General features: G+C 53.3%; 4 protein-coding genes across 6 annotated transcripts; 2 read left to right on the forward strand and 2 right to left on the reverse strand.

The window, feature by feature from the left end:
• The first annotated feature begins 459 nt into the window (after window positions 1-459).
• On the forward strand, window positions 460-7484 carry SRRM2 (serine/arginine repetitive matrix 2). The gene is made up of 11 exons (XM_055409279.2): window positions 460-670; window positions 3699-3969; window positions 4869-4976; window positions 5167-5331; window positions 5497-5574; window positions 5988-6050; window positions 6146-6178; window positions 6402-6452; window positions 6599-6691; window positions 6777-7053; window positions 7353-7484. Exons 2-10 carry the CDS (start codon window positions 3728-3730, stop codon window positions 6817-6819), a joined length of 876 nt encoding a protein of 291 aa, XP_055265254.1. The 5' UTR covers window positions 460-670; window positions 3699-3727; the 3' UTR covers window positions 6820-7053; window positions 7353-7484.
• Window positions 7485-8948: 1464 nt separating this feature from the next.
• Window positions 8949-13959, reverse strand: LOC148773706 (uncharacterized). The gene is made up of 5 exons (XM_088833051.1): window positions 13059-13959; window positions 12547-12839; window positions 12230-12299; window positions 9310-9518; window positions 8949-8999 (listed from the first exon to the last, which is right to left on the reverse strand). The coding sequence occupies exons 1-5, from the start codon at window positions 13957-13959 to the stop codon at window positions 8949-8951; spliced, it is 1524 nt and encodes a 507-aa protein (XP_088689177.1).
• Window positions 13960-15082: 1123 nt separating this feature from the next.
• LOC129545289 (serine/arginine repetitive matrix protein 2) lies at window positions 15083-18336 on the forward strand. 2 transcript variants are annotated; one of them, XM_055409278.2, is made up of 6 exons: window positions 15083-15225; window positions 15468-15562; window positions 15976-16260; window positions 17326-17439; window positions 17568-17678; window positions 17770-18336. In XM_055409278.2, the coding sequence occupies exons 2-6, from the start codon at window positions 15486-15488 to the stop codon at window positions 17777-17779; spliced, it is 597 nt and encodes a 198-aa protein (XP_055265253.1). In that variant the 5' UTR covers window positions 15083-15225; window positions 15468-15485; the 3' UTR covers window positions 17780-18336. The 2 variants fall into 2 exon arrangements, with proteins under 2 accessions (XP_055265253.1, XP_055265252.1); XM_055409277.2 differs by lacking the exon at window positions 15083-15225 and having other exon boundaries at window positions 15316-15562.
• Window positions 18337-18639: 303 nt separating this feature from the next.
• ELOB (elongin B) lies at window positions 18640-22643 on the reverse strand. Of its 2 annotated transcripts, XM_088833184.1 has the most exons (5): window positions 22498-22643; window positions 22214-22348; window positions 21021-21126; window positions 19725-19860; window positions 18640-18804 (listed from the first exon to the last, which is right to left on the reverse strand). In XM_088833184.1, exons 1-4 carry the CDS (start codon window positions 22498-22500, stop codon window positions 19751-19753), a joined length of 354 nt encoding a protein of 117 aa, XP_088689310.1. In that variant the 5' UTR covers window positions 22501-22643; the 3' UTR covers window positions 18640-18804; window positions 19725-19750. The 2 variants fall into 2 exon arrangements, with proteins under 2 accessions (XP_088689310.1, XP_055265255.1); XM_055409280.2 differs by lacking the exon at window positions 19725-19860 and having other exon boundaries at window positions 22498-22641.
• Window positions 22644-23251: the final 608 nt, after the last annotated feature.

Consider the following 23251-nt stretch of genomic DNA (forward strand, 5'->3'; position numbering starts at 1 on the left):
ATTCACTCCGGGAGGCGTGCGGTCACTTGAGGCAGCGGTGTTATTGGTCTCGGGCCCATTGCCTTCTAACATGGGGAGACAAAATGGCGGCCTCGTGGGGGTGGGTGGGGGAGAGCGAAGCTACCTACGGGTTCCACGCCACGCTAGAACTACAACTCCCAGGATGCTCTGGGTTGAAGGCGGGAGCGATCGAGGGCTAGCGTCGCTAGGCCCTGTGTCCTCCTGCTCCCGGTCGGAAACCCCCTGGAATGCGTTTCTTGCTCCGGGCCGCTCCCCAGCCCCTCCTCGCAACTGGCTGATGGGAATCGTAGTTTATCGACAACAGAGTTGAATCTCCTTCGGGACTCAAGAAACTACACATCCCGTGCTGATTTGGCGCCGGCGCACAAGGCTGCGGAGCGTACTACGGTTCCCGGCGAGCCTTGCGACCCGCGCGGCTACGTGCTGACGCGTTTAGTTGGTCGTGCTGACGTGCAACGCGGCCCAGGCGGGGTGCGAGTGGCGCAGTCGGAGCCCGCTGCGGCCCCTGAGGAAGCGAGGAGGCGGCTGTGTCGGCTGAGTCGGGCGGACTGGCGAGGCAGGGCCGCGGCTCCAGGCCCCGAAAGACTCAGGAGCTCGATCTGCGGCAGCACCTCTCCCCCTCGGAGGCGGCGGGCGGAGGCGGCGGCGGGTGAGAGGGTGAGGGAGCGAGCGAGCCGGGTGGGGGAGGGGCGGCGGCCCCGGCGCCGGGCCAAAGCGCGCGGAGAACGGCCCAGGCCGCCGCGCGCACGCGCGCTCGCCGCTCCTAGCTCGCGCGGACGTCCCTGCTCGCCTGCCTCCCCTCCCCCTCTCCCGCGGTTCTTGTCGCGCGCGGGCTTTTATTCCCCCTCCCCCATGGCAACGGCGCGCGCCGCCGAGTGCATTTGGGCTCGCGCGCGTTCTCGGCGAGGAGTGGGTAGCGCGCGACTCGGGCTTCTCGTCTCCCGGACGCGTGCGGCGACGAGGCCTCGTTGCAGCTGTCCTTGCCGACATCTTGTTTGCGGGGAGGGGGCTGCGGCGGCGGGGGCCGGCTGTCGGCTCCTTTGCCCCGCGCCTCGCCAGTGTCCGGCCCAACCGTCCCTCCCCGGGGCTTGGGGTCTGGCCCTGAGCCTCCCAGACTACCGGGCGCCGCGCAGCCCCCTCCCCCATCCCTCAAGGCCGAAAATAGGTCTTGGCGGCTCAGTCTGTGCTAAGAAGGTCTTGAACTAGATGTCTCCTAGATTTAGGCAATTTGGATTCGTTACTGTCCGCCATGAAGTATTAAGAAGCGAAGCGTTCAAAACGTTTTTTTGTTTGTTTTTAATTAAGTATTCAGTCTAGGTATGTAAAGGCAGACCACGTGCTCTTTTCTTGCTCCTTTTTATGATCTCCAAAGTCGTATTGAAGCTGGGGAGGCGGCTGCCGGCCCTTTCTTGAGGAGAAAGCTCAGGGTTTTGTTATAATTTGACTCAAAACTCTTCCAGACCTTGGTTTTCACGCAAACTCTTATATAAGATATATCTTTTGGGTCAAAATTTTTAAAAGTCGTGGTGTCTTTCCTTTTGAATGTGTTGAATCTAGGCCTCTTTTTACTGAGCTAGTACTTCAGCTTTTTGGGTTCCTTAGTCCCTCGTCAGCTACTGTGGTGCCCCAGTGCTGAACTTGATGTGCTTAGGTATTAGTTTCATTTTCCTGCACCCTCCGCTCCCTTTTTGGCGAGTTTCTTTCCTTGACTGTCTTAGTACTGAATTTTAAGACTCCTTTTGTTTTGTTAGTTTGACATGTGATAATTCTCCAACAGAAAAAACTGCTTTTTATCTTCTTTTGCAGCTTGCTTTTATTATCTGCCTTTAGCTTGGGTGACTTTTGCATGTCCGTAGTCCGTGGACCCCAGTTTAAGTATCTCCATTTAGGTTTCGGTGATTTGTGTATATGTATTATTGATACATTCTTCTTGTTCATCTGTCCTTTTTCAGCATTGTCTTGGATGCCATTGTATTTGTTTGTTTTCTTTGCTGGCTCGTTCTCTAAAAGTAGTCTGTTGTGATTGAATACCCTTTGCTTAGCAGCTGCTGGTTATCCTTTTCCAGGGAGTGGGAGGATTACTGTGTGAGGTGGTATGGAAGTGTGGGTGAATGGTTAAACTGAAGAATTAATTGCAGGTGAGAAGCTTTCTGCAAGCGAAGCAGAAACTAGGTAGGGTATATAGAGCCAGAGAAAATCTAGCTTTAAGAGTAAGGAGAAACTTTGAGAAAGTAAAAGCGAAGGTTGGAAGATTTCTTGCACTGTAAAGAAATTTTTCATTTCTTCACAATCTCTAGAGTCTGCAACTGGGATTGGGTAGGGACCCAGCCTTAGAGTTGGGGGGTAAGGGGTACCAAACTGTTCTAGAGTTGAGCTGTTTTCTTTTCATTCAACATCTGCCTGTAAAGAGGGAGGTTAGTACATTTTTCCAGGTTTTTTTTTATGTTTCTTCCAGAATATTTTAAATGAAACTTTCGTTTTTATCTGGTTCTTCTGCCTTCACTAATCTCTCCACTTTGTTCCTTGGGTTCTTTTCCTGGGGTCCTTTTCACTCACATGTTTCCCTTGTGAAACTATCTTGGACAGGAGGAGTTGGAGAAAAAAAGGGTACATAGAGCAGAAGAAAGGAATAGAGCCTATGTAGTCAAGAAATCTAATCAGAAAAAACTAGAATTTGAGGGTTTCTTCAGAGTCCTGTGGGGCTGGATGAGAAAAACTGGGAAGTAAGGTAACGAGGGACTGTTAAAGAAAGTCAGAAATTTGACATTAATGAAGGTGAGGGAGAAAGAGTGGGATTTTTGTGACTAAGTGTAGGGAAAGGAATGTAGAGAAGAAGGTATGGGTAACAGTTGGGCTAGAGGAGGCCGGTTTGATGTATATAGAATGTTGAGTTGAAAGTGTAATCTTTTAACAGGAGCTCGGGAGACTTGGGTGAGCCACAAAACATGTGAGAAATCCTATTGGGAAGGAAGTTGAAGAAATAACATATCAGATGGGATAGTTGATTGGACATGCCCCTTACCTGAGAGACGAAGTATATGAGAATTACGTATCCAGGCTTCATGTGTTTCTGCAGTGCGTGGTAGACTTTTAGGTTAGGCCTCCTTTTGGATCTCTAGGGTTTCTTGAGTCAGTTTGTATTCATAATTTCTGGCTCCCTTCAGGGTAGCTAGCCTGAAATGCTTAGGTCAGTTCTTGGAAGACTCTAGACTTGACTGCAGGCCCTTGTGTGCCACAGATCTCTCTCTCTCTCTTTATTTTTTGTTGGTGTTTGTTGTGCCCTGTTTGGAGCCTCAGTCAGTTGCCAAGGGTTAGGAATCAAGAGTAATTGGTAAAGATATCACTTGTGCATATTGGGTTCAAAGGAGAATAAAGGGATAATGTGGAGAAATGGGATCTTTGTTTGGGGTGAGTAAGGAAAAGTTAGGTACAAACAGAAGTGGCTCTTGCACACTGTGGGTAAAGACTGTAAGAGCTGGTTTTGATTTGGTAGAAAAAAAGTGAGGGAAGGATGAAGGAAGGGTTTGTTTAGGAGACCAGGAGAATTATGCAGCCAAAGGAGGTTTAGTGTGGAGAGATGTGTTGAAGTAGGGTTGAAAAAGAGCAGGGATTTGGGTGGTGGTGAGTGGCTAGTTTGGGGCCAGGGGCCTGACCCGTGTCTCCCCGCTCCCCTTCAGGAGCGGTGGTGCCCCCCGGGCACGGGGCCATGTACAACGGGATCGGGCTGCCGACGCCCCGGGGCAGCGGCACCAACGGCTACGTCCAGCGCAACCTGTCCCTGGTGCGGGGCCGCCGGGGTGAGCGGCCTGACTACAAGGGAGAGGAGGAACTGCGGCGCCTGGAGGCTGCCCTGGTGAAGCGGCCTAATCCTGACATCCTGGACCACGAGCGCAAGCGGCGCGTGGAGCTGCGATGCCTCGAGCTGGAGGAGATGATGGAGGAGCAGGGGTGAGGGAGGTCTGGGGGAGAGCCATGCACCGAGTGAGTGCAGAGCTGGGGAGTTAGGTGGGCTGTAGGGAGCGTCGGACAAGTTGAAAGAGGCCTGGAGAGGAGTGAGTTGTAGGAGGGGAGGCGGTAAAGAAGCTAGCGAATTGAAAGGAGTTGAGGGGCAGTTCAAAGTGGAACCTGTGTCTGGAACATAAAAGGGAGCCTGAGGGAGTCTGAATTATTTAGATGAAGGCACAGGGGGAAAGAGGGGGGGCCATTGAGAAATACACGCTTTAAGGGAGAGGTGGGGAAGCCGACCGGGCAAGACACAAGAGCTTGGTAAGCTGATAAGCGTTGTCATTGGTAGAGAAAAGGAAGGTGAATGGACGTAAGGGTTGAGGCCTTGGAGAGTAGCAAAGGAAGGAAAACAGGAAATTGGAATAACACCTGGATGAAGGGGATCATGAGTTGGGTAGGGAAGTGAGATTGGTGGAAAAGGAGAATGTTCGGGCAGAAAACCTTTTAGAGCAGTGGTTTTCAAACTTCAGCAGTGGCGTCCCCCCTGTTGTTTTTTTTTTTTAACAATGCATGTTACTTTGGAATCCCATGAAATGAAAGACCTGTTCATGTTGATTGAAGTTGGGGAGGAACACTTGGAACTCTGCCTGCTTAACTTTCCTCTTTTGGCCCCGGAGTGTAGCATGTTTAAAATCCACTGTTCTAGAGGGTGTAGTCAGTGGAGGGAAGAAAGTTACAGGAAAGGAGCAGAATGTAATAGGAGGGCCTTTTGGGTGACAGTGAGTGAAAAGTTTTCTGTGTGCATGGAAAGGGAAGGGGTCCTGCTGGGCACGAGGGAATTGTGAACCTGGGTCTGGGGAGTGTCTCTTCAGGGTCTAACCCTGAAGGCTTTTGTTCTTCAGGTACGAGGAACAGCAAATTCAGGAAAAAGTGGCGACCTTTCGACTCATGTTGCTGGAGAAGGATGTGAACCCTGGGGGGAAGGAGGAGAACCCAGGGCAAAGGCCAGCGTGAGTGTTTCCCTCTCCATTTTCTCTGGATTCTCTTCTGCTTTTGCTGTTCTCTCTCCTTACTGTGGACTTTCTCCCTGCTCTCATCTGCCTTTTCTCATGGCTGTTGGGTCCATGGCTGCAGTTGTGTGAATATGACTCTGCATTTTGTTGTCTATCTTCTTTAGACCTTTGACCTTTTCTCCTCTAGGGTAACTGAGACTCACCAGCTGGCAGAATTGAATGAGAAGAAGAATGAGCGACTCCGAGCTGCCTTTGGCATCAGTGATTCCTATGTGGATGGCAGCTCTTTTGATCCCCAGCGTCGTGCTCGAGAAGCTAAACAACCAGCTCCTGAGCCTCCCAAACCTTACAGGTACACGAGATTAGTGTCAGTTTCTCTTCCTAATTCTAAGCACTTTGCTCCATTTTTTGTGTGTGGATTATTTCTTCTCAAATTCTTCAGATTTTGTTCTGAAGTTGAAATGTCTCAGAAAATTCATCTTAGCACCCATCTTTGCTTCTTTTCCTCTTCACTCAGCCTTGTCCGGGAGTCTAGCAGTTCTCGCTCACCAACGCCAAAGCAAAAGAAGAAGAAAAAGAAGAAAGATAGAGGGCGGTACGTTAGTTGGAAAGTTATTTTAGTAGCCAGAGGACTGAACCTGTCAGGCTTTTTTTTTCTCTTTGGAAAGAGAATTTTTATTTCTAGGAAGCAGGAGGGTGTTGTCAGGAAAGTCAGGGAAGAGGAGTTACCATTCAGGTCTCAGCTGAGAGAAAAAATGTGTGCTGCTTCAGTGGGGAAGGGTTGATTGTGTAGCTCTGAAGAACTGATCAGAATTTTGGTATTATCTTCTCTTTTGAGGTCTGTTGTTATAGGTACTTATGCTGTTTAGAGAGTAAAGTTCTGGGTGTAGATCTGGCACATAGGTGCTGTTGGAGTTGTTCTGTGCAGCCTTTTGACAATGGATCGTAAGTAGGGCGGGCCAGGGAAGGAGGCACGCTGAATGACCCTGTTTCTGAACCCATGTTTAGCAGGTCAGAGAGCAGCTCTCCTCGACGAGAGAGGAAGAAGAGTTCTAAGAAGAAGAAGCACAGGTATGAGGTGGGAGTACCTGGAATGATGGGAGAAGCTTGGTGAGTTCAGGCATAGATAATGGTTTATGTTTTATTTATTTGTTTTTTGTCCACAGATCAGAGTCTGAATCCAAGAAACGGAAGCATAGGTAAGAGCTCTTTGTGGCATAAGCAAGATATGGCACATGGAGTGATGAGCCATTGCTGCGTGATGGCTCTGTTTGCTCTTTGTTTCTCCTTAGAGTAAAGCTCAGTTCCTTGATTTCCTGCTGTTGATTCTCCTGAATAACAGTTCTTCCCTTTCTACTTTTGGTTGTTTTTTTTCCTCATAAAAATGATTTTTATTTTAAATAATCTTGCCTTATTTCCCAGGTCTCCTACTCCAAAGAGCAAACGTAAATCTAAGGACAAGAAGCGGAAGCGGTGAGTAAATCAGAGGGAAATATGCCTAATGGGTAGATGAGTGCCACTTGGGAATAGGGTAGTCCAGTAGAAGGTTGAGGGATGGATAAGGGGAACCTTGTAGACCTGTGACAGTGCCCTGAGCTGTGATGTTGGTCTTTCTTCAGATCTCGAAGTACAACTCCAGCCCCCAAGAGTCTACGGGCACACCGTTCAACTTCTGCTGACTCTGCTTCTTCTTCAGATACTTCCCGCAGTCGGTAAGGGGTGGTCCAGGAGGAAGGGAGGGAGAGGGACTTGTGGGTTAATCAATTTAATATTTATTGAGCGCCCACGGTGTGCTAGGCGCTGCACAGACCATTCGGAAGACACGGTCCCTGCCCTCTAGGAGCTGACAGGCTAAAGCAACAGGATGGACAGACATATACATTTCCCCTTCTCTTTTTTTTGTTTTTTGTTTTTGTTTATTTTATTTATTTTGTTATTTTTTGTTTTGTTCTGATATATATGGACTGCCAGAATAGGGGGGGTGGTGGTTTGTTCGTGGTGTCTGGGGGAGGAAGGAATCCTTACCCTGGCTTCCTTAATCGGGGAAGGCTTCCTGAAGGAGGTGGGCTCAGAGGTGAGTTGTGAATGAAGCGGGTAGGGAATGGACTTGGGTGGAGGGTTCTGGGAGGTTTGGGGGAGGTGAATATGAAGGGGTAGAGGGAGAACATTTTTGGGGATTGATGTTGAGAAGAGAAGGAGCAAAATGAACTGGACCTGAATTTCAATATGAGTAATTTGAATCTTGTAAGTGAGAGAAGGCTTTTTGGAGGAGGGTTATAGTCAGGAAAGGTAGATGGGAGCTGGGGAGGGGGTTTTCTGTTCTCTCCTGAACTGATTTTTTTCTCTCTTCCCGTCCTCAATTACCTCTCTCAGGTCTCGAAGTGCTGCAGCTAAAACCCATACAACTGCCTTGACTGGACGAAGTCCTTCGCCTGCTTTGGGGCGTCGAGGGGAGGGAGATGTACCTCCCAGGGAATCAGGTACTACCGACATAGGGCAGCCGAGTAGTCCGGAGCCTTCTACAAAGCAGCCTAGCAGTCCCTGTGAAGACAAAGATAAAGACAAGAAGGAGGTATGTTCCTGAGTTAATGGATGTTCTTGGGGTTGCAAGTCTGTGGATTCAGGATAGCTGTTCAAAGTTAAGGAAAAAGTATGATCAGTTTTGTTTTCTGATTTGTCTTTTGGAATTCATAAAGTTGCTCTTTTGCATCTGCAAATCATTTAGAATTGTGCCTTTCAAACTTCGCTAAGTATTAATAAATAGGATTTACCTTACTGTCTGTTTGTAACTGTAAGATAAAATTTGAAACAAAAAATTTTCTTTACACTTACTAGCCTTTTATTATTCAGTGTCTCTAGTATTTATTTCATTAAATGCTAGTTGTGGCTTACTAAAACTTCTCAGTCCACTGAGTTGCTGTTTGCAGTCTGAAAACTACTTTTGGAAATACCTTTTCCATATCTTTTCTTTTATATTTGCTATTCTAATTCAAACGCTAATCGTGATTTCTTATTTCTACCATCACGATATATTTTAAATTGCTCTTTGCTAAAGTTGTAGCTCTCCTGTTATTTTGCATGTTCTCCAGTTTGTTTTTTAAACTGCAAGTTGGATTACCTCAGAAACAATTTACTTCCTATTTCTTTTGGCTTATGTTTTAAGGTTTTTATAACTTGGTCTCTTTTTCTGTGTTTTTCTATACTTTATCATAGTTTTTGTTATTTACATGCCATGTTCTCAAACTTTTTTCCCATTTACTTTAATGTAGTTATTTTTTAAGGGTGAAGTCAATCACTTTGGGAAATTGCTTTATCTTTACAGTTAAAAATACTCTTCTGCATTCAGCATATCATAATGGTTGTTGTGAACTAATAGTACATTAGATTGCATTGTTTTTTTCCTAGATTAGAAGACTTGAGATTATTATAGACTTTGTATTCATATGTTTTTAACTGTATTTTGTACTATGTGATTACTGAATGTGACTGCCTGTGGTGAGGAGAAGGTGTTTCATTGGAAGGGGTGTTGGGACCTTACAGATAATAGGAAGTTTTGGAGCTTATATTATCCCTACCCCTACTTTCTTTTCCACTCTTAGAAACCTGCAGTTCGACCTAGTCCCTCTCCGGAAAGGAGCAACACAGGGCCAGAACCACCGGCTCCCACTCTGCTCCTTGCTGAGCAACATGGCGGCTCCCCACAACCCCTTGCAACAACCCCCTTAAGTCAGGAGCCAGTGAATCCCCCTTCTGAGGCTTCTCCAGCCCAGGGTCATTCACCACCTAAGTCTCCTGAGAAACCTCCCCAGTCTTCTTCAGAGAGCTGCCCACCATCCCCTCAACCTACCAAAGTTTCTCGGCATGCCAGCTCTTCCCCTGAAAGCCCTAAACCAGCACCAGCTCCTGGGTCCCGCCGAGAGAGTTCTTCTCCTGCATCCAAGAGTCGCTCTCATGGCCGAGCAAAACGGGCTAAGTCACATTCTCATACTCCTTCCCGTAGGGTGGGGAGGTCCCGTAGTCCTACCACCAATAAGAGGGGGCGGTCTCGGTCTCGAACCCCTACTAAGAGAGGTCATTCTCGGTCCCGGTCACCTCAGTGGCGTAGGTCACGTTCTGCACAGAGGTGGGGACGATCTAGAAGCCCCCAGCGCCGTGGCCGCTCTAGGTCTCCTCAGCGACCAGGCTGGTCCAGGAGCAGAAATGCACAGAGAAGAGGCAGGTCTAGATCAGCAAGACGAGGCAGGTCACACTCTAGATCCCCTGCAACTAGGGGCAGATCTCGTTCTAGAACACCTGCCCGGAGAGGCAGGTCTAGGTCTAGAACACCCACCAGGCGGAGGTCACGATCTAGAACACCCGCCAGGCGGAGGTCACGATCTAGAACACCCGCCCGTAGAGGCAGGTCTCGGTCTAGAACACCTGCTAGGCGTAGATCTAGGACCCGATCACCTGTACGACGGAGGTCTCGTAGTAGATCACCAGCCAGGAGAAGTGGCAGGTCACGTTCCAGAACCCCAGCTAGGCGTGGGCGCTCACGCTCTAGAACACCAGCAAGACGAAGTGGCCGGTCACGCTCTAGAACGCCAACTAGACGAAGTGGCCGGTCACGCTCTAGAAGCCCAAACAGGAGAGGGAGATCTCAGTCTAGGACACCAGCAAGACGGGGAAGATCCCGTAGTAGAAGCCTAGTTAGACGGGGAAGATCTCACTCTAGAACACCACAAAGAAGGGGCAGGTCTGGTTCATCATCAGAGCGGAAGAACAAATCCCGCACATCACAGAGAAGGAGCAGGTCCAACTCAAGTCCAGAAATGAAGAAATCACGGCTTTCTTCTAGGCGGAGCAGGTCTCTCTCTTCACCAAGGTCCAAAGCAAAATCCCGCTTGTCTGTGAGGCGAAGCCTTTCAGAGTCCTCTCCGTGCCCTAAACAAAAGTCTCAGACACCACCAAGGCGCAGTCGCTCCGGATCATCCCAACGCAAAACTAAATCTAGAACACCACTGAGACGAAGTCGCTCTGGTTCTTCTCCGCCTGGTAATCAGAAATCTAAAACACCATCAAGGCAAAGTCATTCCAGTTCATCTCCTCAACCTAAAATGAAGTCTGGAACGCCACCAGTGCAAGGGTCTGTAACAAGTCCCCAGGTAGATGAAGAGTCTGCAACGCCACAGAGACGGAGCCGTTCTGAATCATCACCTGACCCTGAAGTGAAGTCTAGGACCCCTTCGAGACATAGCTGCTCTGGGTCTTCTCCTAGAGTGAAATCCGGCACACCTCCAAGACGGAGCCGATCTGGGTCGTTATCTCCACAACCCAAAGTGAAGGCAGTAACATCACCAGTCCAAAGTCATTCTGGCTTCTCTTCTCCAAGTCCTAGTAGGATGACATCTAAAACACCTCCAAGGCAAAGCAGATCAGTGTCTCCATGCTCTAAGACAGAATCTAGATTGTTGCAAAGACACAGCCATTCTAGATCTTCCTCTCCAGATACCAAAGTGAAACCTGGAACACCACCAAGACAAAGTCACTCAGGGTCTACTTCGCCGTGCCCCAAAGCAAAGCCCCAAACTCCACCAGGGCATAATCTTGAATCAAAGTCCCCATGTTCCCAAGAGAAGTCTAAAGATTCACTAGCACAAAGTTACTCTGGATCCTTGTCCCTCTGTCCAGGAGTCAAGTCTAGCACGCCACCCTCATTTCTGCAACAGAAAGGACAATGTCCAACTTCACCAGACTCCAGATCTGGTACTTCAAGCCCAGAAATGAGACCAAGTCATTCTGAATCTCCGTATCTGCAGAGCAAATCTCAAACACCTCCTCAGGGCGGCTGCTCTAGGCCCTCATCTCCAGTCACTGAGCTGGCACCCAGATCTCCAGCAAGAGGTGAATTGCCAGCAAGTCCTAGGCTGAAATCCGGAATATCTCCAGAACAGAGCAGGTCCCTGCCCGACTCTTCCTCATATCCTGCCATAGACTCTAAATCTCTTCTGGGGCAGAGCAGATTAGAGCCTTCTGAATCAAAAGAAAAAACTGGCTTACTCCTACAGGAGGACGTTAGTGCATCACCTCCAAGACCAAAAGACAAATTAAGTCCTCCTCCAGTGCAGAATAGGCCTGAGTCCTCACCAGTACTCAGAGATACCCCTAGAACTCCATCAAGGGAAAGAGGTGGTGTTGGGTCATCTCCAGATACAAAAGACCAAAGTTCTGCATTAGGTAAGCCAAGCCAAGATGAAGAATTAATGGAGGTAGTAGAGAAATCTGAAGAATCCTCAAACCAAGTCCTGCCACATTTGTCTCCAGAACGTAAAGAAACGGCTGGAAGTAATGTTGAATCATCTCCAGAAAGAGAAAGGCCTGCTGTACCTTTGACTCTTGACCAAAGCCAATTGCTGGCTTCTTCGGAAGAAGTCCCCGCAATGGCCTCAGCTTGGAGTGGGCCACACCTTTCTCCAGAACATAAAGAACTGTCAAACTCTCCTCCCAGGGAGAATAGCTTTGGATCACCTTTAGAATTTAGAAACTCAGGAGGCCCTGTTGCAGAAATGAATACTGGAGTCTCTCCTGAGGGTAAAGATTTGAACGGACCTTTTCCTAATCAGCTAGAGACAGATCCATCTCTAGATGTGAAAGAACAATCAACGAGGTCCTCCAGACACAGCAGCTCTGAGTTATCCCCAGATGTGGTGGAAAAAGCAGGAATGTCTTCAAACCAGAGTGTGTCTTCACCAGTACTTGATGCTATACCCAGAACACCTTCAAGGGAAAGAAGTAGTTCTGCGTCTTCTCCTGAACTGAAAGATGGCTTACCCAGAACCCCCTCAAGGAGAAGCAGGTCTGGGTCTTCCCCAGGACTTAGAGATGGATCTGGGACTCCCTCCAGGCACAGCCTATCTGGGTCATCTCCCGGAATGAAAGATATACCTAGAACACCATCCAGGGGGAGAAGTGAATGTGATTCCTCTCCAGAACCAAAAGCTTTGCCTCAGACCCCTAGGCCGAGGAGTCATTCTCCATCTTCCCCAGAGCTCAACAATAAGTGTCTTACCCCCCAGAGAGAGAGAAGTGGGTCGGAGTCATCAGTTGAACAGAAGACTGTGGCTAGGACACCTCTTGGGCAGAGACGTCGGTCTGGATCTTCTCAGGAACTTGATGGGAAACCCAGTGCATCCCCTCAGGAGAGAAGCGAGTCAGACTCTTCTCCAGATTCTAAAGCTAAGACACGAATGCCACTCAGGCAGAGAAGTCACTCTGGATCCTCTCCGGAGGTGGACAGCAAATCCCGGCCTTCTCCTCGGCGTAGTAGGTCTGGGTCATCCCCTGAGGTTAAAGAGAAGCCAAGAGCAGCACCCAGGGCACAGAGTGGTTCTGATTCCTCTCCTGAACCCAAGGCTCCTGCCCCTCGAGTCCTTCCAAGACGAAGTAGATCAGGTTCATCAAGCAAAGGCAGAGGCCCTTCTCCTGAAGGAAGCAGCAGTTCTGAGTCCTCTCCAGAACACCCTCCCAAATCCAGAGCTGCTAGAAGAAACTCTCGGTCATCACCAGAGCCCAAAACTAAGTCTCGTACTCCGCCGCGCCGTCGCAGCTCCCGGTCATCTCCTGAGCTGACTAGGAAGGCCCGGCTCTCCCGTAGGAGCCGTTCTGCGTCATCCTCACCAGAGACCCGCTCTAGAACTCCCCCAAGACGCCGAAGAAGTCCCTCAGTATCTTCCCCAGAGCCGGCTGAAAAGTCGAGATCCTCACGCCGGCGGCGTTCAGCTTCCTCTCCACGCGCTAAGACAACTTCAAGGAGAGGCCGTTCTCCTTCGCCAAAGCCTCGTGGGCTCCAGAGGTCCCGTTCCCGCTCGAGGAGGGAGAAAACTAGGGCCACCCGACGTCGGGATAGGTCTGGATCTTCTCAGTCAACTTCTCGGAGAAGACAGCGGAGTCGGTCGAGGTCTCGGGTTACTCGCCGTCGGAGGGGAGGCTCTGGTTACCATTCAAGATCTCCTGCTCGGCAGGAGAGTTCCAGAACCTCCTCTCGACGTCGCAGAGGTCGCTCTCGGACACCCCCAACCAGTCGGAAGCGTTCCCGCTCACGCACATCACCAGCACCGTGGAAACGCTCCAGGTCTCGGGCTTCTCCAGCTACCCACCGGCGATCCAGGTCCAGGACACCCCTGGTTAGCCGACGGAGGTCCAGGTCTCGAACCTCACCAGTCAGTCGGAGACGATCCAGGTCTAGGACATCAGTGACTAGACGAAGATCCCGATCAAGAGCTTCGCCTGTGAGTCGAAGGCGATCTAGGTCCAGAACACCACCAGTAACCCGCCGACGTTCACGATCCAGAACACCGACCCGCCGGCGTTCCCGTTCTAGAACACCACCAGTGACTCGAAGAAGGTCCAGATCTAGGACTCCACCGGTAACCAGGAGGCGATCTCGAAGCCGAACCTCCCCTATCACTCGCAGAAGATCGAGATCCAGAACATCCCCAGTCACCCGAAGGAGATCACGATCTCGCACTTCTCCAGTAACTCGAAGAAGGTCTCGCTCGCGAACCTCTCCAGTGACACGCCGCCGATCTAGGTCCCGAACTCCTCCAGCTATTCGGCGCCGCTCCAGGTCTCGAACCCCATTGCTGCCACGCAAGCGTTCTCGAAGTCGCTCACCACTTGCTATTCGCCGCCGTTCCCGATCCCGTACTCCACGAATGGCTCGGGGCAAACGGTCCTTAACAAGATCTCCTCCGGCCATCCGCAGGCGTTCCGCCTCTGGAAGCAGTTCCGATCGGTCACGTTCTGCTACTCCTCCAGCAACAAGAAACCATTCTGGTTCTCGGACACCTCCTGTAGCTCTCAATAGCTCCAGAATGGGCTGCTTCAGCCGTCCTAGCATGTCACCAACTCCTCTTGACCGCTGTAGGTCACCCGGAGTGCTTGAGCCCCTTGGCAGCTCCAGAACACCCATGTCTGTCCTGCAGCAAGCTGGCGGTTCCATGATGGATGGTCCAGGTCCCCGAATTCCTGATCACCCAAGAGCATCTGTACCTGAAAACCATGCTCAGTCAAGAATTGCACTTGCCCTGACGGCCATCAGCCTTGGCACTGCTCGGCCTCCTCCGTCCATGTCTGCGGCTGGCCTTGCTGCGAGAATGTCCCAGGTTCCAGCTCCAGTGCCTCTCATGAGTCTCCGAACAGCCCCTGCGGCCAGTCTTGCCAGTAGGATCCCTGCAGCCTCTGCAGCAGCCATGAACCTGGCCAGCGCCAGGACACCTGCCCTGCCCTCAGCAGTCAACCTGGCTGACTCCAGAACACCAGCTGCAGCAGCAGCCATGAACTTGGCCAGCCCCAGAACAGCGGTGGCACCTGCGGCCGTGAACCTCGCTGACCCTCGTGCTCCCACAGCCCCAGCTGTGAACCTAGCAGGAGCCAGAACCCCTGCTGCTTTGGCAGCTCTGAGTCTCACGGGTTCTGGCACAGCCCCGACTGCTGCAAATTATCCGTCCAGCTCCAGAGCACCCCAGGCTCCAACTCCCGCAAACCTGGTGGGCCCTCGGTCTGCACACGCCACAGCACCTGTGAACATCGCCAGCTCAAGAACCCCTCCAGCCTTGGCCCCTGCAAACCTCACTAGTGCTAGAATGGCTCCAGCCTTGTCTGGTGCAAACCTCACCAGCCCCAGGGTGCCCCTCTCTGCCTATGAGCGTGTTAGTGGGAGAACCTCACCACCACTCCTTGACCGAGCCAGGTCCAGAACCCCGCCATCTGCCCCAAGCCAGTCTAGAATGACCTCTGAGCGGGCTCCCTCTCCTGCTTCTAGAATGGTCCAGGCTCCCTCACAGTCTGCTCTTCCTCCAGCTCAGGATCGGCCTAGGTCCCCTGTGCCATCTGCTTTCTCTGACCAATCTCGATCTTTGCTTGCCCAGACCACCCCTGTAGCAGGGTCTCAGTCCCTTTCCTCCGGGACGGTGGCAAAGACCACGTCCTCTGGTGGTGACCACAATGGCATGCTCTCTGGCCCTGTCCCCGGGGTGTCCCACCCAGAGGGTGGGGAACCACCTGCCTGTGCGGGGGCCCAGCAGCCTTCCACACTGGCTGCCCTGCAGCCAGCCAAGGAGCGGCGGAGTTCCTCCTCGTCGTCGTCGTCTAGCTCCTCCTCCTCATCCTCCTCCTCGTCCTCCTCCTCATCCTCCTCCTCTGGCTCCAGCTCTAGTGACTCGGAGGGCTCTAGCCTTCCTGCTCAACCTGAGGTAGCGCTGAAGAGGTGAGGGGAGTTGTGCAACTCTTGTACGGGGAAGGCTTCGGGGACGGTTGGTGGGAGTGGGGAGGGAGAAGCCCTATCCAGAGGTTCTTTGCTCTTTGAGAGGAGGTATGGGGACCCTGACCCTTAAGTTGGGGGTAGAAGAGAATGCTGGGGTGGGGGTTAACGGGGGGAGGGATGGGACAGGTAAAAGTCTCCGAAGGTTAATTCTCTAGAGGATAATGATAAGTTTTCCGTCTCTACAGAGGACAGAACTAGAGGAAATGGACTTAATTTTACAGCAGGAGGGATGGCAGTTAGACCTCAAGAGGAACTCCCTGGGCTGGAAGGATCTTCAGAGGTCATCCTATCCCTCTCCCTGCCTCCAGGCAGGACGGCCCCTCCCCCAGCCAACCCGCACACACAGTGGCCTCCCCAAGCTGTGGCTCTCCTCTCCGAGGACGGAGACCACCCAGCTCGGCTTCCACACCTGAGCCCAGGGGCCTTATTCCTCCTTCAGGGACATTCTTGAGGTTTAACCTTGATCCCTTTTGCTGCGGGCCCCAGCCTGTTGCTTGTGTTAGCAGAGGTTGGGTCGGCTGGGGCCACGCTCTCCAGAGAATGCGCTCACAGGCTCCCGGCTCAGCTCTCAGCTCGGGGAGCTCCCAGGGCCTTCCTCAGCACCCATCCCCCCACTGCCGTTCCTCCAGGCCAAGGAAGGTAGGGTTGGGGCTGGGGCATCTTGTCTCCACGTGACACCCTCTTCTCCCACAGGGTCCCCAGCCCTGCCCCAGCCCCCAAGGAGGCTGTTCGAGAGGGCCGTCCTCAGGAGCCAGCCCCAGCCAAGCGGAAGAGGCGTTCTAGCAGCTCCAGTTCCAGCTCCTCCTCCTCCTCTTCATCTTCCTCCTCCTCTTCCTCCTCTTCCTCCTCTTCCTCCTCCTCCTCCTCCTCATCCTCCTCCTCCTCCTCTACTTCTTCTTCCCCCTCCCCTGCTAAGCCTGGCCCTCAGGCCTTGCCCAAACCTGCAAGCCCCAAGAAGCCACCCCCTGGCGAGCGGAGGTGAGTGCTGCCTTGGTGGACACAAGGGTGGGGTGTGACCCTGGGGTGTGTCTGCTTGTACAGGAGGAGTTGGGCTCTCCTCTCCCTGCCTGCTCCTCTTGTGCCCTGTTCTGGCGGAGGGCTGCGCCATCCAAGTGGGTGCGTGAGCCAGAATTGGGGAGTTCTAGGTTCCTTCCTCTCCCTGCCCCTGACATACAGCCTGGTCCCAGGTCCCAGGGATTCTAGCTTTTAAGTCAACCTGTTACTGTTACCAGGGCTCTGGTCTGGCCACCGTCATCTTCTCCCGACTCTGTCCACAGCCTCTTCCCTGTCTCCCTGCCTCCACGCCATTCTCTTCCACACGTAGCCAGAGGGATCTTTCTAAAACCGCACATCTGGTTACTCCCTTCACTCCACAAATCCTTCCGGGACGCCCTGTGGCCTGCAGGATAAAGCCCCACCTCTGCGGGAATGGCGTGTGAGGCTCTTCACCAACTGGCCTTGCCTGCCCTGTGTTCTCCTCTCCTGCCCGCCCCCACACATGCCCTGTGCTCCAGCCACACTCAGCAGCGCCTTGCAGTCTAAGGAGAACCCCATGCCTTTGGACATGCTGTTCCTCCTGCCTGGAATTCCCTTGTCCGCCTGGTGAACTCCTCGTTCTGCAAGACTCCGCTCAAACAGCACCTTCGAGAAGACTGCCCTGCCCCTTCCCTGCCCTGCCCTTGTCTTCCCTCCCCTGGGTCCCCAGACCCTGTGTACACCCTGTGTACAACTGTGGGGCTGCTTCCCACACATGGGCCCAGCGAGCCTCCCTTGGCCTCCCTCACCATCAGACTGAGCCCCTCCAAGGGCAGGGACTGTCTGTATCTTTGCGTCCCCCGCTGCACCCCGTGCCCCGCCTGTTGGGGGACTCGGTGGATGGTGTGCGGGCGGATGGGTGAGTGAGCGGATGAAGGTGGGTCTGAGGTTGGCCCTGTGTGGTACGAGGTTTGGCGGTCAGGACCTGGGGTGGGGTGGGGGTGGTCCTGAGTGTGGCCGCTGCGTTTGGAAGAGTGTGGCACTATGGAGACCTGCTCTGATCCCCAGGTCCCGCAGCCCCCGGAAGCCAATAGACTCCCTCCGGGATTCCCGGTCCCTCAGCTACTCGCCTGCTGAGCGCCGCCGCCCCTCACCCCAGCCCTCACCACGGGACCAGCAGAGGTACAGTTGCCACTGTGCTCTCCTGCCCAGTCTAGCTGCCGATTTCTGCAGAATGAAGTTTTAAGGCTCCAAGGTACCAGGTGTTGGTGATGTGCTGTGTGTGGTCTCATGACCGTTCTCCATTGCAGCAGCAGCGAGCGGGGTTCCCGGAGAGGCCAGCGTGGGGACAGCCGCTCCCCGGGTCACAAGCGCAGGAAGGAGACACCCAGCCCCCGCCCTGTGCGGCACCGCTCCTCAAGGTGAGTCCTTGTCACACTCCGGGGATGGGCCCACTGCTGAGTGCTGCGGGGCTGCCTGGGCCTCTGCATTGATGACTCTCCTCCGTTTCAGGTCTCCGTGAATCCTTTCAGGGGAGTTCCATCCTGCCCCAAGTTCTGGAGCTGCGGGGCGTGCCCTCCTTTATTCCCAACAGAGCCGGGGGAAGGGGCCCTTGTCTGCCCTCCCCCCCCAACCCTGGCAGCATCCCTTTGGGGAGGGCTTCCTTACTTCCCTCCCTCTCCTTTTTTTCTTTGTTCTGTGAAATGTTAATCTCTGTGAGTTTTTCCTGGTTCACATGTTTTGGGGGGGTTTGGGGTGGGTTGGGAATGAGAATGGGAGTTGCGGGAGGGGAGGATAAGGTTTGGGACTCCCAGGTTTTGACTCGGAAAGGACTTCAGAGGAACTGCCCCCCTTTAACCCCGAGTTCCTGGGGGGATGATGGTTTGGAACCTGCGAACCTGTGTGAGTTACACCCAGAAGGAAGGGGAGTTGAAATCAGTTGGCTCCTCCTGGCCTCCCAGTGAGGTGGTGGCCCCTCCCCCCAACTTTTCTTCACGTTTCTTAAAGGCATTTTGGTTTTTTAAAATCTGTACAGCAAGAGCAACTTTTTCTGTCAAATAAAAATGAGAAATGCAGGAATTGGGTCTACAAACTTTATTGGGGGTGGGAGGGCTAGGAGAGGAGCTGTCTTTGCTTTCTGGCTGTGTCCCCTGCCCCAAAGGGCCACGTCTTAGGGGAGCCTGGTGAGGCTGCCTAGGCTCCAGATCCCCCCCCAGAACCCACTCTAGCCAGCATGCTGGGAGGGGCTGCCCTGAAGAAACAAAATGGAAGACCTTTTTGTTCCCAGGCTGAGAAGGCTGGGCTGGAAGAGGCTGAGGGTGGGCCACACACCAGGGAGGGGCATGCCTGAGTCAGAAGAGGGTGTGCAGAAAGAGGCAGCAACCAGGTGGACACCCAAATCTTTTATTGAGGGGAGACAGTTGGGGGAGGCCTCTCACTGCACAGCCTGTTCGTTGGCGCTGCTTCCTGAGTCCTGTGGCTTCATCACATCCGGCAGCTCAGGCGGGCTGGAGAAGGGCTCGATGCGTAGGGCCTCAAATGCCTCATCTGGGGGAGAGGAAAGGGGACCTCGCTGGAGTTGGGGTGGCCTCTGCTGCCCTCCCCCAGCCTGGTCATGCAGGGGCCCTCTTCCTTACCCTGTCTCCCTGAGTGAGCCACCTACGATCTCCCCCATTCCCTTCACACTTCTTCCTGCTTCGCATCATGCCATTATGTTGCTCCACATGTTCTCACATCAAGCTTTTTCTTGCCTTGCCCTCTGCCACTTAGAACGGCTGCTGCCTCCAGGCACCCAAGGGCATTCAGATACCCCCTCCTCAGAGAAACCTTCCCCAGGCACCCTATACAGTCCCTCTATGTTCCCAATGCCCAGGACACACAACCACCAGTTGGGAATGCCCTGTTTCTCGTGGGCATTGCTCTACTAGGAACAGTGGGTCCCAGGAAGCTTTCCCTGTCTTGTTCTTGCTGTGACCTCAGCACAGAGCAATGAACTGCATTTTTTCTTCTGCATGAAAAACCTCTTCACCTGGCTCAGGAAGGCTCCCTGGCTAATCAGCTGAAACTGGCCTCTAGTGGGGAGATGACCATCTCTACTAGGAGCTGGAATACTAAACGTCCTGCAGTGCAGAAGACAGCCTCACCCAGAATCATCCAGCCCCAGTGTCAGCAGTGCTGAAGACACATGGCCCAGCTTCATAACCAATTCATCTTCCAAGACACAAATCTGAGTCAGAATTCCAGTCTCTTAGCACCTCTCTCCATTCTTTGGAGATGGTCTGAAAGGTGCCATTTAACATCTGACACTGTTAACACACCTCCCTACCTAAGCAGCCACTTCGGTGAGGTGGGGAGACCTGTCTCTACACAGGGAGACAACCCCCCGCCCCCAGAAGTGCGCTTTTGTGAGCAGAATCGGCCTGTTTTCAGTCCACACCACAGCCCCCATCAAAATGGCTATTACATACCTGAGGTGCTGCCACCCAAGGTGCAGTCACCACAACGTTTGCCACAACTGGGGGTCATGGGGAAAAGCAAACCACCTCACTGCATTGTGACAGTTTTCACCTGCAGGATGGTTGAGGTGCTGCAAGTCCAGAGTGCCTTTGTTCAAATCAGAGGAACAGATCAGCTTCCTGGCCTAGCTTGGGAAGAACACATGTCCTTTCAGCCCTCCCCTACCTGCCTCAGAGAACGCCTTTATAGAGCACTGCACCTACCTGCCTGTCACCGAGACTCAAGGGAACCCACATAAAGGCCCCTAGAACTGCCTTTTCCTGAGCACTGGTGGGGCCTGTCCCTCGCTGTGAGGCTGGTCCCAGCGGCATACTCCTTTTTGGAGACCACACCAGTCTGGGAGGCGTGGGGCATGAAGTAGCTGTCCAAGGACACAGCTGCTGAGGCTTCACTTGAATTGTCCTCAGAAAAGGATATTTGTGAGGCTAAAGTGTAACTGAGGCTATATGCTCCCTCCTAAGCCCTTGCTAAGATTTCTTACAAGCTACAAAAAGAAACTTGTAACTTCATCCAAATTCACCAGCCCCCAGGTCTACAGCTGTGAAAAGACCCTATAACCCCTGTTTAAATTTTCAGAGACAAAGGATAAAATTTAAATCTTTTTCTTGGGAAAAAGATACACACTGGAGCAACATAAACCACCCCCACCACTCAGGTATCTAAGCTTTGGTCAGGGTGGCACGTGGTTGAGGAGAGTGCCGGCTCTGAGGGCAAGAAAGGGCAGAACTCTAACCTCGGCAGGCTCAGCTCACTCGTCCTTAAAATGATCCGAATAAAAGTCTGCCCAGTACACAAATGCACCATGGAGACAGCAGGTGGCATGGCGCCCAGATCAAACAAGGTCCCGGCAGCCTTCATCTGGACTGGGGGGTCCCCACATGGCTGCCAGCAAGCCTGGGCATCCGAGGCTCCCAAATGGGAATGGCAATGCTTACCCCTCAGGGCCAGCCAGAGGACTGGATCAGATAATGGAAATAAAATGCAGAGTGCAGGGCCAAGCCCTTAGTCCTCTGTAAATGTAGGCCAGTACTGTGACCAAAGATCTTTGAATCTTCCAAGAAACGGGCTTCAGTTCCCACAGGCATCTCACATGCTTCACATTGCTTGTAGTGGCGAAGCAAGCACACTGTCTGTTGCTTGTATTTGGTGTAAGGGGAAACAGGGTTCAAGAGGCCTGGAGGAACAACTGCAGGCTCCCTGAACACCCCTTTCACTGGCTATTTCCACCCTGTCACTGCCCCTCTCACCTGCCCTGAAGGCTAGCCCCACAGTGGCGGGGGCCTGAGGCCGTGCTGTCTGGCTGGTGAAGCCACACTCGCCCAACGTCTTGCCGTCATCCAGAAGCTGGTCGTCCTGAGGAGAGAGGAAGGCGGGGTTTCAGGAGAGGCCCCAGGAGAGGCAAGTCACAAAGACTTCTCTGGTCAATACCTACATTGAAAGTCAGAAGAGGGAAGAGACACAACCCTAGGTAGGGCCCAGAACCACTCCAGAGTATGTAAGTTTCCAGGGCTACACCCAAGACATATCAGAATCTCCCAGGACAGGGCTCTGGAATCTCCCCTGCTCCCCAACCCACCCCCTAACTCTAGGTGAATGCAATTCCAAGTGCCAGCGAACCAATCTGGCCACAGGTAGATCTGGTTGCACCCCAGCTCTACCACCTTGGACAGTTTCCTCTTTTTGATGTGAAGTTTTCTTAGATAAGGAAAAAAAGCCTTAGCAGATAAAGGGAGTGGAGCAAAAGATCAGTTTCCAAGCAGAAGCAGATCAATGCACTTAGGTGAGCGACCTCTTGCTGCCAGACTTGAAAGAGGGGCTTACACTCTGGATTGCCCCCAAACGCCAAACCCCAAGCCATCCTTGCTGAATAATTGCGATTGGTTTGTAAGGGAAAGGGGGGAAGGGCGGGGGGCTTTTAGAACATCACCCGTAAGCTGGGGAGTAATGAACAGTCGTTGGGGGAAGAAGTGGTGGGACCTGACTCATCTCAACAGCCTCCGTTTCTTTACATTAAGGAGTGTCTGGGCCGAGGGGCGAGTGATAGGCTTTCAGAGGATTAAGAGCATCGCGGCTGAAATCCTGACTCTGCCAACGACCTTGGGTTGGTCAAGTGGCCACCTCCGAGCCTCAGTTTTCTTCACGGCCGAGCTAGGAAGTCAAGAGCCAGAACGTCGCAGGGGTACCGCTGTAGGAATGAGATGAGACGCCGTCCTCGGCGTTCAGCATAGGGTCTGGAGCGAGCCGCTCACGCCCTCCTGATCGAGAACCCCGGTGCAGCGAGCGCTATCGGGGCTTCATCTCCCTGAGTTCGAGCAACGGCCCCACGCGGGGGAGTTCCGGCCCGAGGCGGCCGGTCGCCGATGTTTACATCAACGACGCTGCCGCCGTGCGCCCACAGGCGCCTGCAGCCCCCGAGCGCCCGGAGCCTACGGGACCGCACCTTGTACAGCCGCTGCTCATCCGGCGGCCGCTTGAGGATACCCTCGACAATGCGCTTCAGCTCGAACACGGTGCTCGACTCCTTGGCGTCCGTGAAGATGGTGGTCTTGTGGCGCCGAATCATGAGGAACACGTCCTGGGGGCGGCGAGCCGGCGTGAGCGCGGAGCCGGGCCCCTCGCGCGCGCGGTCCCGCGCCCCTGCCGCCCCCCGGCCCCGGCCCCGGCCCCGGCCCCGGCCCCGGCCCCGGCCTCGGCCCCGGCGCCCCTCCCCCCGCGCCCGCTCACCATCGCGGCGGCTGCCTCTCCCCCTCGACGCGCCGGCGCGGCCGCGCTCCGCCCCGTTCCCGGCAGCCCGCGCGCCGGTCCCAGCGTGCCTCGCGCCCGAGGGCCCCGCCCCGTGCCGCCATTTTAAGTAATCCGCCAAGGGGGCGCTCCGACCGAGCGTCTGGCCGCCATCTTGGCGCCGTGGCGCGGGCGGGGCCGGTTGGCGGAGTGATGGAGGCGGTGGGAGTCGGGCGGGGACCGAGCGCGGGAGGGACTCTGGGCGGTGGAGCCATCTTGGTTGTGGCAAAGGGGAGGTCCCCTTGATGATGCAGTCTGGCGGAGGCCTGGTCGCAGGTCCATCTTTGCAGGGAATACAGGGCTGAAGTTCGCAAGTGCCTCACGCCCCAAGGAGAGTGTATGAGTGATATGCCATGGTCATCGCGGCGTCAAGACAGTCACGTCACAGAGAGATCTGGGCTGCCATAGATCTAGTATTCATCCCAGTCAGACCTGGAATTCTGGCTCATGATTATGGGACTCCCTGGTGGCCATTTTGAGGAGGTGTTAAATTCTGGATCTTTCGGCCACCGTATCAGAAAACTACTGTTTCCCCGCCCTAGCCTAGGTTGTGAGGGTTATTTAAACCACTTTAGCGGGTGCTATCGGAGAAGGCAATGGCAAGCCACTCCAGTACTCTTGCCTAGAAAATCCCATGGATGGAGGAGCCTGGTAGGCTGTAATCCGTGGGGTCGCTAAGGGTCGGATACAACTGAGC

This window comes from Moschus berezovskii, chromosome 27 (genome assembly GCF_049115385.1).
Source record: "Moschus berezovskii isolate FMDL1 chromosome 27, NW_MosBer_1.0, whole genome shotgun sequence".
Lineage (NCBI taxonomy): Eukaryota > Metazoa > Chordata > Mammalia > Artiodactyla > Moschidae > Moschus > Moschus berezovskii.